Here is a 14,908-nt window from a genome sequence, read left to right as displayed (position 1 = left end):
GTTAATACTAGTGTGAAGAAGAAGCCAACGACCATCATCATCTTTCTCCTCTTTTTCTATTGTAAGGGATAAGGATTTATTAAATAATATGACTACTCCATTTTTCCTATCTTTAGATGGAGAACTATAAATATGGCCCACACATTGTCTTTTCAGGGAGTTAACATCACTGGCATTAAGGTGAGTTTCTTGCAGCATTTCTATTTTACATAGGAGTTTAGAAAGATCTGTAAGAACCCGTTGTTTTTTTAACTGAGTTACGTAGTCCCTTTACATTCCAATAGACAATCCGAACACTTTCATTCATTGCAAGGCAAAGAAAAACATAAGTGCGGACAAATACATCATGTGATTCAACAAAAGTATAGAGTCACTGTAAAGGCATTCAAAAACAGTATAATTGATGCATGTAAAAGGAAAAAGATACAAAAGAGTGATTTTAAAGGGAGGACACAAAGTAAAAAGCAGTGAAGATACTTGCAAATGATCAGATATCGATAACACATGCAAGAAATATAGAGGGTAAGAAGAGGAGAATAAATTAAAAGAATGAAAAAAGAAAAAAAACACAGAAGAGAGAGGAAAGAATGAAAGGGTATGAGAAATAGAAGATAGTAAAGAACAGTTGACTAGAAGCCAAGAGACTTCGGTCAAGAAGAACTGAATAAATATCCAGAGTAAAGAAAATGGCATCTTGGGCGGGAAGCTGCAAGAGAAAACAGAAGGCAAAACCACTCTGGAAACCGAGATCAAATAAAACCATTAGATAGACAAAATAGTTAGAGAAGAAGAAATCTAATATGTAATAATAAATCGAGGGAGACCAACTACATAAAATTAAATTTAAATGGAACAAGCGAACAACAACGACCAAGCTAGCATTTATAGACTGAAGACTTATTAGACACATGAAGTAACAGTGGGTCGAGGGAACAGGATAAAAAGGCAGGAAGAAGGGATACATCTGGGGAATGGATCAGCGCGGGATAAATAACAGCTACAAGGAAAGAGAAAGGAAAAATCACAATATGTAATGGCCATGGAAAAAATTAATAGGCCCTTATACTCCAGAGAAAAGAATAACAACGAAACATAAATGACAACATCATAAAAGATAAATAATATCAGAATATTAGAAGAAAAACATTGAAATTGAAAAACAGATCACAAGAGACAATCGACAAGGCGACTCAAGACCCTCCTAAATGCAGCACGTCCCCTTTATGGCGAGAGATAAACTTTCTCAAGTCCTCAGGACGATCAAAGGAGTAGGACCTCTCTTTAGGTAACCTTGAAGAAGCAAGGATGAACTATACCATATCTGGCATTCGAGGATCGAAGACCCGGGCGAAGTGAAAGGAATTCCTTGCGACGAGCTGCAGTGGCACGGGCCAAAGCTTGAGAAAAGAAAACTTTTTGACCAGACAGCAACATTTGCTTTCTGGATTTTGCTACTGTAAGGACCATTAACAGTTCAGTGTTTTCCAAAAACAGGACAATTATCCCCCTCGGACAGCTTGTTGATGAAGAAGAAGATATAGGGCCGATGTGATGGGCACGCTGTAAATTAAGAGTTGTACCATCTTTAAGACAAACCGTTTTGGGAAGGAAGATTTACAGGAAGTCCAACATCTCGGACCCCTCCTCTTCCTCCCGAACACCATAAATATGATGGTTGTTGCGCCTGTTGTGTTTTTTTAAGTCTTCTGTTTGCGTCTTGAGGAGAGCGATTTCTTTAGACATAGCCGCAACTTGGGGTATCACATCTTGAGTATCACTGATACGTTGTTGCACGGCAGACATTCTTGAATCCAAGTTAGACCACTTCTCGTCAAGTCTGAAGCGTGGCATTAGTGTCCATGACGGAGGGCTTGAGTATCTTTATCTCCTCCATAAGGTCTTACAACGATAAGTGTAATGGTGACTTGGTAGGAGTATTAGGCTCCTTCGTATGGCGTTTAGGAGGAGCGGCCAGATTAGGATCTTTACGAGAGGAAGACATATTTGCGGAGATATTTTTCTGACCCAGAGAAGAAGAAGGCTCCATGTAGGTATATATGTTTTTTTTAAAAATGAAGGACCACTAAAACCGGCTATTTAGAGATCAGAGTATGTATCCTTCAGGAACCGTCAAAATTATGTTCCCTATTTCGAGACAATAAGAGTAGAATTATTGTCACCAGAATTTATCCCCCAGTCAATCAACTTGAAAAGCCTGACTGAGTCCATCTGCCTAGAAATAAGATACCAAGTGGAGGAAGGTGCGTGAGCCGCCCAATGAGGCTGATTAAGCGGATGTGGCCTGTTTTATATAATCGCCCAAGGTGCGTCACAATAAGGTGTCTCTCATAAAAAAGTAGATGAAAAACATAACTCAGAGGATTTAGCAATTCAGTTGAAGAAGCAAATGAAGACTGTGGTACGGCAGATAAATGGAGCAGTTTCAAGGTACATTCAAGAAAGAAAAGCACATCCTCATATACTTAGAGTTCAAATAAAAATGTATTTCAAGATATGGATATAACTGGCATAAGTGCACTGAGTCATAAAATTTCAGATGTGTTCATAACTTAGATGCAGTTTGGAAATAAGTATTGCAGGATGTTGCACAGCCATTTCATTTAGAAAGCAGACTTGTCCATAAGGAATTATGACATAGAGCAGCCGTAGTAGATGCCATTAACCAAAGAGCTCAGTACATCCAGGAAATAGTTTGCATAAAAGAGAAACCATATAAAATAAAGTTGCTTTGGTTTTATATTGTAAAAATGCTGAGCCTTTTTGGTCAGAGTAAATATTTTCAGACAAAATAGCAGAGAAGTAAGCCGTCACACAAGTTTGGGAGTTGCAGAGGACCCAAAATGGCGGTCGCGTTCTGTAAACGAAGCACGCTGCAAAACAAAGGGGAATTCCAAGTAAATAAGAGTGTATACTCTTAACAGTTAATTGGCCCCTGAAGTCCTCACAAAGACTGTTAGTGTTACAAGTGTTGTATGCAAAGAGGCATACCTTTGGAGTTTGAAAGCGCCGCGTCGAGTCAGAGTCTCGATAAGGACAAAATGGCGGCCGCAGTCCACTCAGGAAGCAGGCTCACTGTTGATTGAAAGAGGTGTCTTCCAAGTTCGCAGGCATTCTGCTGGTGAAGAATGTAGGGGAGAGCCGCCGCAAAGCGCTCTGTCAACCGCTGCTCATAGGCTGTCTCGGTCTCAGTCTGAAGCGAGATCAACCTGCAGCCATTCCCGCTGGTGCCCAAGCCACGCCCCAACGTATTCAAATACTTCTCAGGAGCCCCTCAGAACCGTCTGTAAAATCTACTGTTTCTTTCCCGGTTGGTAAAGCAAATGGTGATGTACCATTCCCAAGGAGTGACTCTCCTGACCTCTTTGGGTAAGGTCAGCTCCAGTGTGTGACTCTGGATGGTCAGACTATTCCCAGAGAGTCCACACTCAGCTCCCAGGGACCCCTGGAGCCTTGGATCATCTTCAGAAGAGGGGCTGAGAAATGCACCAAATGGAATAATTCTTTTAACAATATCCCCGGGGGGTGGGGGGTGGGGAGGGGGTCTACGACAGAGAGGCGACCCACCAGACTGTACTCGGAAATGCTGGGCTGTCTTTCCCTGCTCAGTGCCAGGCAGAATATGGTTCAAAGGGTAATGCACTGATGCATATTAATCCATACGTCTCTATAAAGGTCATTACAACGAGACAGTGTCCATATTCCATGGTAAAGATGTTTCTTCCTCATTTCCTGGGCTCTGTGCACCGCCACCTGCGAGCAGGTTCTTCATTCAAGACTTCCTGCCACAGCTGCAAGGAGTTCTCTCTAGGCGCTGCACGTGGTCCCTGTTCCCTTCCTTTGTGGCTTCCAGTGACTGTGTGTTGTATTGCCTTGCTGTCACTGGCCATGTTTTTGTGAACATTGCTTTGGGTTCACAAAATATAAGAGCTGGAGTCTCCCCAAGATTCCGTAAGGGTAGCCCATTAATCACGCCTTCAATTCCCACTTCCAAATAACACAAAAAATCTGGGGTTTTGTAAACTTTTGAGGTTTTCTTGCAGGCACTGGAGAGAGGACATTCGAGCCCTGGTAAGCTGCTAATCAGAAGGTGTGTGGGCACCCAAGGGGGCATTGCCCGGGCCCTAAAGAATGGGCTGGGTGCAGGTGCCCTCCTCGCCCGTGCCTGTGAACACCTCTGGTTGCAAGGTATACCTTTCTTCTTTGGGGACACCAGCCTGTTTTCGCAGACCTGCACCCAACTTTTGATTCATTAGTAAACATGCGTGAATGCTTTGATGATTGCGCAAGCACTGTCTTTGTTGTGTCATCCAAATCTCTTGAGGAATTTTAAAACAGGGATATCCGGTATTGCAAAACACCTGTTCCTGCTGCAGGAAAGTACAATAACCAACAGAAGAGATGCGTCGCCAGGAACATGCCTGGGGCTGTGACATGGACAGTTAGTACATCATGATTGGATGGCGCCTGTGCTCAGTAGCGTCACTTCCCCCTCCTCCCCCCTGTAATAGCGCATAAATCCCAGAAACCGGGTGCAGCAGGGATTCAGATATCACTGTCCAGCCATGATGAAGACTGCAGCCGCCATCTTGCTCTTTGTCCACGTTCTTTTGCTCTGCATGGCGCCCCTAGTGGAGGGACAGGAATCTCTCGCATGTGAGTGCACATTGTTGGGTCTTTATGCCTCCCATATTTCTTTGGAGATTCTCTTTCTTTGTTTAGATTCCCGGAAATAATTGTCTTTTGTTCAGGCTTGTATCTAAGGCGGGGTGTGGGGCCATTTGGAGCAGCCACTCACAAGGTACTCCGACACTCTCCCAAGGTCAGGTTACTATTGGAAAAACATCTTTTGTTTTTCTTTGTAATGAAAAGCATCAATATTTTTGGCTTTTTCCAGGGTCTTGGATAGGTGCGAAGTCAGTGGGGTTGGGGGCTGTTATAACGCACCTGCAGGGCTGCCTGTGACACTCATTTATAGCAAAAGAGACTGCAGGCTTCCGTCACACTCCATACAGTACACATATGTGTCTGATATATGTGTGTGTGTGTGCATTGTGTGTGTGTGGGCATATTCCATGAACAAAATAAAAGTGAAAAAAAAACATAGTTAGGAAACCTATATTTATTGTTTCAATAAAAACTCAATTTAAACAACACAAATATTAGAATGTACGAAGTTATAGTTATAACTAAAATGAATAACTAACGCAGCATATTCAAGGAACTATAAGTCGCAGGCCTCTGTGCACACGTTTAGTTATAACTTACATTTTACTTTACGCACTTCTTTCACATTACTATCAATTGTCAACTCACTCGCCATGCTAAATTAGCTAAAACTCGCGACTCCACCGCGCATTCTATTTTGATCAATCATTTCCTTCGAGATGCCATAAGTGTTGTTAAGAAAGCTATGATTTCATATGCTCTAAGTGATGTAATATGTGTCCGGAGAAGGCGCGAGTTATAGTTAATGTTCACGAGGTCGTACTGGCAGTACAAGTTATCCTCCCCGGTGTGTGTCAGTGAATATTACAACCCTTGTCCACATGTAGCTTCACCTAAGACCATGTTGAGGTAGCGCCAATGAACTCTTCTATTGACGTATCTTACAGTAAAACGCACTGTGTTACTGGGTGAAATTGAAGATGTAATTCATCAGTCAATAAACGTTTACACAGGAAGGACAGTCTAGCCGAAGATATGATTCACGGCTGAGCTAAACACACATCTCCACAATGCAATTCTCCATGTGACATTTTCCACGGGAGTGTATCCTTTTAAGATAAAGTTATCGCTGCCCAGCTTATCAGTGCAGAGAGGAAGTAGGGTCATTACCGGTGACCATCCCCAATACATAGTGTATGAATAAAGATGACCAAATAGTAGATTCGGAAGCACCATACCTGAAATATGTTTGCAAATGAAGGATGAATTTTAGAGATTGTTCTGAAAAGTTCGCATGGCATATTTCATGACTCAACATGAGAAGGGTTGCCATCTTTTCAGGGCTCTAGGGACTTTCCACAAGGTCACAGGGTCACCCTCGCAGAACTGTCAGACGCAGCCCTTCATCATGCACTGTCGCTGTTCTCAGGGCTCCCTGTCTTAATCTTTGAAGGGTGGCTTCTGGAAAAAAGAAGAAAGCGCATTCAAACTTGCAGATAAAGAGGGAGGAAGAAGAACAGGGACTGACAGATAAAGAAAAAGAAGAAAGAAGCAAACTCACAGAATAGATGGGAACATAGAAGGAAGGAAATGAAAACTGTGACAGAGTAAAGAGAGGCAAGAAAAGAGAGGCACAAAGAAGGGAGACAGGGAGTGGTTAAGACTAAAAGTGTGACATTGAAAGGTAGATGGGGATTAGCAGAGAAGCTGCTGTAAAAGATAGGTGAGAGGAAAGGAGACGAGAGTCAAATAGAAGGAAGAGAGTATAGAGAAAGGGAGCAACAAAGAAAACTAAGGACTTGAGACACAACACAAAGAGTAGAATAAAAGAAGAGTAAAAAAGAAGAGAGGCACAAAGAAAGGAACTAAAGAATGGAAAATAAAAGTAGACAAAACCAAAGGAAAGAAAAATAAGACGGATAAGGGCAGACATGAAAAGAAGATACCAGACAGGGAGGAGAGGGCAGGAGGCCTCAATGTGAAGAACAGGAGTAACTCTTGTGCCAAGACTTCATAGCACTATAAATGCATAAGTCCCCATTCCACTCTGCGCCAACTAGGATTAAATTCTGCGTCTTTCTGGTGTCACTCTCTCACTCACTCACACACACACATACACACACACACTATAACACGCACCCCCGCAATGCACTGCTGATTACATCATACATGACATGGCCAGTGACATCACTGATGACATCTCAAATTTATCACTGATGAAATCACAGATGACATCATCTATGTGATATTCTGATGCACCTTCTCATATCCTAATATAACATTTGATACACACACTCTACAATACATACTACCATTTTCAAATCCATAGACATACCAATACCAGTTACTACATACCCACTCATTGATTCCTAGGTCTACACAAACATCCACACATTCACCCATACAGTCACTCATATATGCAGTAACTCATAAATACAGCACTATCATATGCACGCATACACCTATACAGACACTCACACACCGCCACTTATCCATAGAGTTACTCACACACTTAGTCAGTCATGCAAAGAATCAGTCACACTCCTATTTACTCACCTATATAGTTATATACATACCACCACACTTATTTATACAGATACTAACACATACTTACTCTCTTATACAATCACTGATACAAGCACACACTCATCCATATAGCAACTCTCTCAATCACTCACTCCCACATATAGTCATTAATATACTCCAAAACTCACATATTCTGTCTTTCACATATGTAGTTACTCACACATGTACCACTGAGACATCTATTCACTCACCAATACACCTATACACACACTCACCCACCCATACAGCTCTTCACAGATGCACTCTTGAACCCATGCACCCAGTGAATTACCCACTCACACATCTATGCTCAGAGCCACACACCCCCACCCACACAGACACTCAGGCACCCATACAGATATGCAGACAATCAAGCAATAACACATAAAGACATGCATGTAGCTACTCATCAACCCATGCAGCCACTTACACACCGACTGACAGACTGATACAGACACTCACATAGTTTAGTCACTAAACTATGCATTCAGTAAGACTCATTTAATCACTCACTTATACAGTCAGTCACACACCTACTAAATCATCTATTCAGAAACTGATACACACTCATTATTCAATACACCTTGGCATACATATATATATATATATATACATTCACTGAAAAAAACATAGGTTTCACACATGTTATAGTTAGGAATTAGTATTTAAAAAACCTTACAAATTCACTGAAAAAACCATAGGTTTCACCCATTTTATAGTTAGCTGGACATTTCACTCATACAAAACCTTTGAAATTCCCCCGTTATAGTTAGTTCAGCTAACTATAACTCGCGCGACCGCAATGCACTGCTGATGATGTCACATATTACATGACGCATGACATGGTCAGTGACATCACTCACGTTCTTTACTAAAGTTTTTGAGTGACTTCTGCCTCGAGGGTGAGTGCACCATGAGCGCACCTCGCTATTCTTTTGAAGAAAAAAAAGTTGTTTTTGTCCTTCGGGGTCCTTCAGGGACCCCCTGAGAAGGCCTAGGGGGTCAGGGAGTCTCTAACAGGCACCATTTTCACGTTCTTCACTATGGTTTTTGAGCGACTTCTGCCTCGAGGGTGCGTAGCACCCTCAGGCACCCATACAGATACGCAGACAACCAAGCAATAACACATAAAGACACTCATGTAGCTACTCATCAACCCATGCAGCCACTTACACACCGACTGACAGACTGATACAGACACTCACATAGTTTAGTCACTAACCCATGCATTCTGTAAGACACATTTAATCACTCACTTATACAGTCAGTCGCCCACCTACTAAATCATCTATCCAGAAACTGATACACACACTCATTATTCAATACACCTTGGCATACATATATATATATATATATATTCACTGAAAAAAACATAGGTTTCACACACATTATAGTTAGTATTTAGCATTTAAAAAACCTTACAAATTCACTGAAAAAACCATAGCTTTCACCCATGGTATAGTTAGCTGGACATTTCACTCATACAAAACCTTTGAAATTCCCCCGTTATAGTTAGTTCAGCTAACTATAACTCGCGCGACCGCAATGCACTGCTGATGACGTCACATATTACATGACTCATGACATGGTCAGTGACATCACTCACGTTCTTTACTAATGTTTTTGAGTGACTTCTGCCTCGAGGGTGCGTGCACCATGCGCGCACCTTGCTATTTTTTTGAAAAAAATAATGTTTTTTTTCTCCTTCGGGGTCCTTCAGGGACCCCCTGAGAAGACCTAGGGGGTCAGGGAGTCTCTAACCTGCCCCATTTTCACGTTCTCCACTATTGTTTTTGAGTGACTTCTGCCTCGAGGGTGTGTGCACCGTGCGCGCACCTCGTGATTTAAAAAAAAAAAAGTTTTTTCGGCCTTCGGGGTCCTTTAGGGACCCCATGAGAAGGCCTAGGGGGTCAGAGAGTCTCTTCTCTTCCCCCTTTTCACGTTTTTAAGCCATTTTCAAAAATCTGGTAAAATGTAATTTCCGACACGTGCGAGCACCGCGCGTGCATGCGTGCGCGCACGTTTAACGCACGTCAAGACATGTGACTTGAAAACAAAGTCATGTGGCTTGAAATAACACTTTTTATTGGTTTTTAGTAGTTTCTGTTCTACAATCTTCAAAAATCCACCCACTTCCCTCACTATTTCTTTCTGTTTGCAGAGAGAAGGTTCTTTCCAGCTTTATCCCTATTTTCCAACTGACTCCTGAGAATATGGCAGAGCAGCAGCCACAAGATTCTTCATCTTCATCGGACACAGATGTGGGGGTGATACCAGAGCAGCCACGGGCCAAGAAGATTAAAGAATCATTTGTGTGGAAGTTCTTCACCTACCCACAAGGCCTAAAGAAAGTGAATGCTCCTAAAGTTACTTGTAAAATTTGTGGGGGTGTTCTCTCCAGGGGAAACCCCAATAAGAAGTAGTCTTTTAGCATTCATACAATGCTGCGCCACATGAAAAATGTGCACCCTCAATTATGCTCGAGCTTCAGCCAGAGCACTTGCTGCTGAAGGTCCAGCTGCTGCCCCCAGCACCTCGTCAGCACCACCAACAGCATCGCCGTGTACAGCTGACTTAGATCTCCGGCCACTTTTGGGCACTGTACACAATAGGTGTAATTCTTGCTATGAGATTCTTTGCTACGGGGAACAAAATCTCAATCTCATTGAGAACAAAATAAGGCAGCACCAATGTCCCCGAAATACATTTTTTTTGTATTTGTTTTTTGTTCCTGTTGAACAGTTTTCCTTTTTCTTATTCTCTTTTTTGTTTTAAAAAAAGTATATAAAACTGTTCAAAAAAGAAAAAATATATATAAAACACAAAGACAAAAAAATTATTTTTTAGAACTAACCTCACTTCTCAAAGAAGAGCTATATCTTTTATATACTGTATCATACTTTTTTTGAATGAATGTGTAGTGTATGAATGAATGACTGAAATGACTGAGTGAGAAGGAAGAAAGGACTGATGGAATGAGTGAGGAAAGGGTAGTATGGTGAGTGAGGAAAAGAGAGTCAAAGAGTGACTGAAACAAGGGAACTAAGGGTAGAGGAGTGAGGTAAGTGGAGAGCAAGAGTAAGGGAAGGACAGTAAGGAAAGAAAAGTGAGAGACGAGGAGTGAGAAAAGGGGAGCAAGGAACAGAGACAGAGAAGGGGAGTAAGAGATGGAAAGGGAGAAGTAGAGCAGAGTGAAGGGAGTGAAGGTAAGAGAAGTGGAGTGACGGTGAGAGAAGGGGTATGAGGCTGAGGGAAGGGAGTATTGGAAAGTGAGAGATGGGGAGTGAGACAAAGAAAAGTGGAGTAAGGGGATAGAGGAACTTAGAAAAGGGGAGTGAGAAAAGGGGAGTAAAGAATGGAGTGACAGAAGGAGAACGAGGTGGAGTGAGGAAAAGGGAACGGGAAAGTGAAAGGGTGAAAAATACAGATAGGAGGACGTACAGTGGGGAAGGGTAGTGACGGTGAGTGAACGACAGTCACACTTAGGGAAGGTGTATGAAGGTGAGGGGAGGGGAGGGGAATGAGAGCGAAGGAAGGAGATTAAGAGAGAAGAAAGGTGACTGAGGGATAAAGTAGGAGTGAAGGAAAAAGAAAGAGAGAGACAGAAAGGGTGAGTGAGAGCGAGTGACTGAGAGGGAGTAATGCGGTAACACTGAGTGAGTCAGAAGAGAGATGGAGAGAGAAATGGAGTGAAAGAGTGGGGGAGTAAAGGAACTTCATCATCTGAATCAGATGTAAAGTTTGTTGAAGAGCAGCCACGTGGTAAGAAGACAAAGGAGATAGATTGAAGTGCAGAGGGAGAAAGCAAGTGATGGTGAGTGAACAACAGTGACAGTTAGGGAAGTAGTATGAGGAAAAGGAAAGATGAGTGAGGGAGAAAAAAGAAAATTAAGACACGGAAAGTGAGTGAGGAATAGAAGAGGAGTGATAGAAATAGAGAGGATAGGAGTTTAAAGATGAGGGAGAGAGAAGGACAGAGTGAGAGAGAAGGAGAGGGAGAGCAAAGAACTGAGAAGGAGTGAGGCGGTTAGACTGAGTGACACAGAGGGAAACAGGGAGAGAAAAATGGATGAAAAAAAAGTGAGGGAAGGAATAGGTGAAGGGTAGCAAGTGAGATGGAGTGAGGCAGTGAGAAAAGGGAAGTAAGGGAAGGTGATTGAAGGAAAATTACTAAGGGTAAGTGAAAGGCAGTAACAGTGAGAAAAATGGTATGCGAGTAACGAAAGGGAATGAGAGAGAAGGAAGGAAATTAAGAGAGAGGAAAGGGGACTGAGCGATAAAGTAGAAGTGAAGGAAACAGAAAGAGAAAGACAGGAAGGGTGAGGTAGAGAAAGAGAGAGAGAGTGAGAGAGAAAGAGAGGGAGAGCAAGTGACTAAGAGGGAGTAAGGCAGTTAGACTGACTGAGATAGAGGGAGAGAGGGAGAGAGAAATGGAGTGAAGGGGAGTGTGGGACTAAAGGAATGGGAGTTAGCAAAAGTGAATGAGGAAAGAGGAGTAAGGGAAAGGGACTGACGTAAGGAGTGAGGGAAAGAGAGTGAGGGGGAGTGAGAGAAGTGGAGTGAGTGAAAGAATGAGTGATGATATAAAGGAAAAAGAGTAAGGGGGCAGTGAGAAGAGACTGACCGATACAGCAAAACAAAGGTAGTGATGAAGGAAGATAAGAAATACAAGTGAGGGATAGATAGGGGAAAGACGGAGTTGGACAAGATGAGTGAGGGTGAAGGAAGAGTACTGATGGTGAGAGAAGGAGTGTAAAGGTGAATGAAGGGGAGTAAGTAGAATGAGGGGGTGCAGGCAGAGGGAGAGGGTTGGTACAGACAGAAAATGAAATATTGCAGGCAGAGAGTAAACTGGTACAATCTGAGGATAGATGGTGCAGGGCTGCAGGCAGAGCGACAGATGGTGCAGTCAATGAATAGATGGTGCAGAGAGAGGGTGAAATGGTTGAGGCTGAGACACAGGTAGTGCAAGCAGACACAGACATGGTGCGAGACTACAGGCAGAGAAGGGAAAGATTTAACATGGTAGTGCTGTGTAATACACAACAGCAGAAATATCTTAATAAGCCTCTGCAGATGTACATGATAGGGTGCAGGCAGAAGATGCATCCAGAAAGAGAGGAATAGTGCAGACAAAAAAACATTTCCAATTTACAGCAGTATCTCTTTACCAGCATTTAATCAAAACATGAGACTAAGCATGGGCGGAAAATCAGTTACGCTCGCGGATTTTGCGGATTTTCGGTAAATTCGCAATCCGCGAAACGCACAAATTTACCGAAAATCCGCAAATTCGCACGCAGCGGATTTTTTTTTCTTGGTGATACAATTTTGCGGCTTGCGGTGTAAGTTCGCAATTGCGAACATGTAGGTGCGGCGGGCAGCAACAATCTTGCACTCGCGAAATTACAAAAATTGCAATTCTGCACAAGAAATCCACTAGCAAGCAGCATAGACCTTCTGAAAATGATGATTTTTATCAGAATAACTCCTCAGGTTGACATTTGCCTGCACTTTTTTGGATTTGAGGCCTTTTGATTTTCTTTGGATCACTTTTGGATTAGAAATCAACTTTCACAAGTAAGCTTGTTTGGGGCATTACAGTTGCTGTAATGCTGTTCTGCAGAAAAACGAGTTTTGCAAAAGTGAAAGCATTCAGCAGGTGCAAAAGTTCAAACTCATCATTATTAACCATTCCCTGTAGTGCTTCCTGACTGGGGCCCCTCCAGAGTTCAGTTGCTAGTTGCAACAATTGTATGACCCTGCTCTGACCCTCACAGCAGGCTCATAGAATAGCTACAAGTAGGCCACAAAGGTCCTGGAAAAAAAAATTGCACTGCAACAGAAAGCAAATTACAGATAAGGAAGCAGGTGCCAGACTGGAATTTTAAAACAGTGACACATTAATAAATCAACCCCAAATTAATTCATGTCAGTTGAAGCAGGGCAGGTGTGCTTGCTTTTTCCCCCCATAATCTACAGTGATGATGAACCAGAGGGTGGCATTGATGTACCAGAGTGTGGCATGGGTGAAACAGAGGGTTGCAGGGGTGAAACAGAGGATGCTGGGAACCTGTGATGATGAACCAGACGTAGAAACAACATAATCGCGACCGTTGCGAGCCGACTTGTAAGTTCACAATTGCGAACTGGTACAAAACCCTCGCGAACTGGCAAAAATCCTTGCGAACACAAAAAAAAATCCGCAAATTCGCGAGAATTCACGGATTTTGCGGATTGCGAGTTCGCAAATTCGCAAAACTCGCGAACGCCAGATTCGCAAAATTCGCCCATGCTTACATGAGACACAATATCAAAACTGACAGGGGAGCTTATAGAAAAAGGTGCAAATATAATTCTTTAATTTACACAGGCACTCAGTGTGATCCTAGACAAAAAGTTTAAAACCAAACATTTTACCAAAACACATTTACTACACGAAAAAGTTTAAAAGACAGAACACAGCCTATCTACTTCAACACTACAATACAGTGCAGAAACCTGAGTCATTTTCAAAATACATTTCCAATTTGCAGCATTACTTTTTTGCTAGCATTACATCCAAACATGAGACACAATATCAGAGGAAAGAAGACAGTATAAGCAGAGAGAGGTAGACTGTGAGGAAAGACAGGGGAGAATATAGAAAAAGGTGCAAATATAATCCTTTAATTTACACAGGCACTCAGTGTGATCCTGGACAAAAAGTTTAAAACCAAACATTTTACCAAAACACATTTACCACACGAAAAAGCTTAAAAGACAGAACACAGCCTATCTACTCCAGCACTACAATACAGTGCAGAAACCTGAGTCATTTTCAAAATACATTTCCAATTTGCAGCATTACTTTTTTGCCAGCATTACATCCAAACATGAGGCACAATATCAGAAGACAGAAGACAGTATAATCAGAGAGAGGTACACTATGAGGAGAGACAGAGGAGATTATAGAAAAAGGTGCAAATATAATTCTTTAATTTACACAGGCACTCAGTGTTTTTTTGTAATTTTTTTAATTTTATTTATTTAATTTATTGTTTAGTTAGTTAAAACCATAACTAATTTTCTTTACAGCGTTTGACCAATAAATTTAAAACAACCAGAAAATAAAAACAGTGCAAGCAATAAACATAAATTTCAATAAAATTCCATACAATAGATATCTTTCTTAAAACCTTGATTTAAAAGACTTCCTTCAGGCGTAGTCCACAGTGCAAATGAAGCATAATAAAGTGATTTTTTTATAGACGTGCTTGCTTTCAAGCATTTTTCAAAAGCCATCAAAAACTTTATCATCTTGCAGTTGATTTGGGGATCATTTGGTTGGATCCAGGCCAACAATGATCGCTGTCCTGCATGTACGAATTTTCTTGACCAAAAAGGCATTCTTCAAGAAAAACACTCGCTCCCTGTGCAGCTTGTTACAATGGCATATTATATGAATTAAGTCTTCCTTAGTATTTCTGCAAAGACGGTGATCAGTTAATTCAATGTGCTTCCAGGATGGTTCATCGGCAAGAGTTGGAAATTTGCAGAAGCGCTGTGCCATCAATCGTTTTTTAATGTAAATTGAATATGTTGTATCCAAGTAGGCCGCCGGTATTAGCGATTTATAGCTATTGATCACAGTCCAAGAATGGGAGCAATGAGAGAA

General features: G+C 41.9%; 1 protein-coding gene across 1 annotated transcript in view; it reads left to right on the top strand.

Moving 5' to 3' along the window:
• Nucleotides 1-4,548: 4,548 nt before the first annotated feature.
• The window catches only part of LOC147709681 (uncharacterized), a 48,924-nt gene continuing 38,564 nt past the window's right edge, over nt 4,549-14,908 (top strand). The window contains exon 1 of the mRNA XM_086926068.1: nt 4,549-4,674. Within this exon, the coding sequence (XP_086782194.1) occupies nt 4,584-4,674 (91 nt within the window). The 5' untranslated portion in view covers nt 4,549-4,583. The remainder of the gene's footprint in view (nt 4,675-14,908) is intronic.

Source organism: Lissotriton vulgaris, chromosome 6 (genome assembly GCF_964263255.1).
Source record: "Lissotriton vulgaris chromosome 6, aLisVul1.2, whole genome shotgun sequence".
In the NCBI taxonomy this organism is placed as follows: Eukaryota; Metazoa; Chordata; class Amphibia; order Caudata; family Salamandridae; genus Lissotriton; species Lissotriton vulgaris.
Note: the sequence above shows the minus strand (reverse complement) of the source record. Positions and strands in the feature narration are given on the sequence as shown.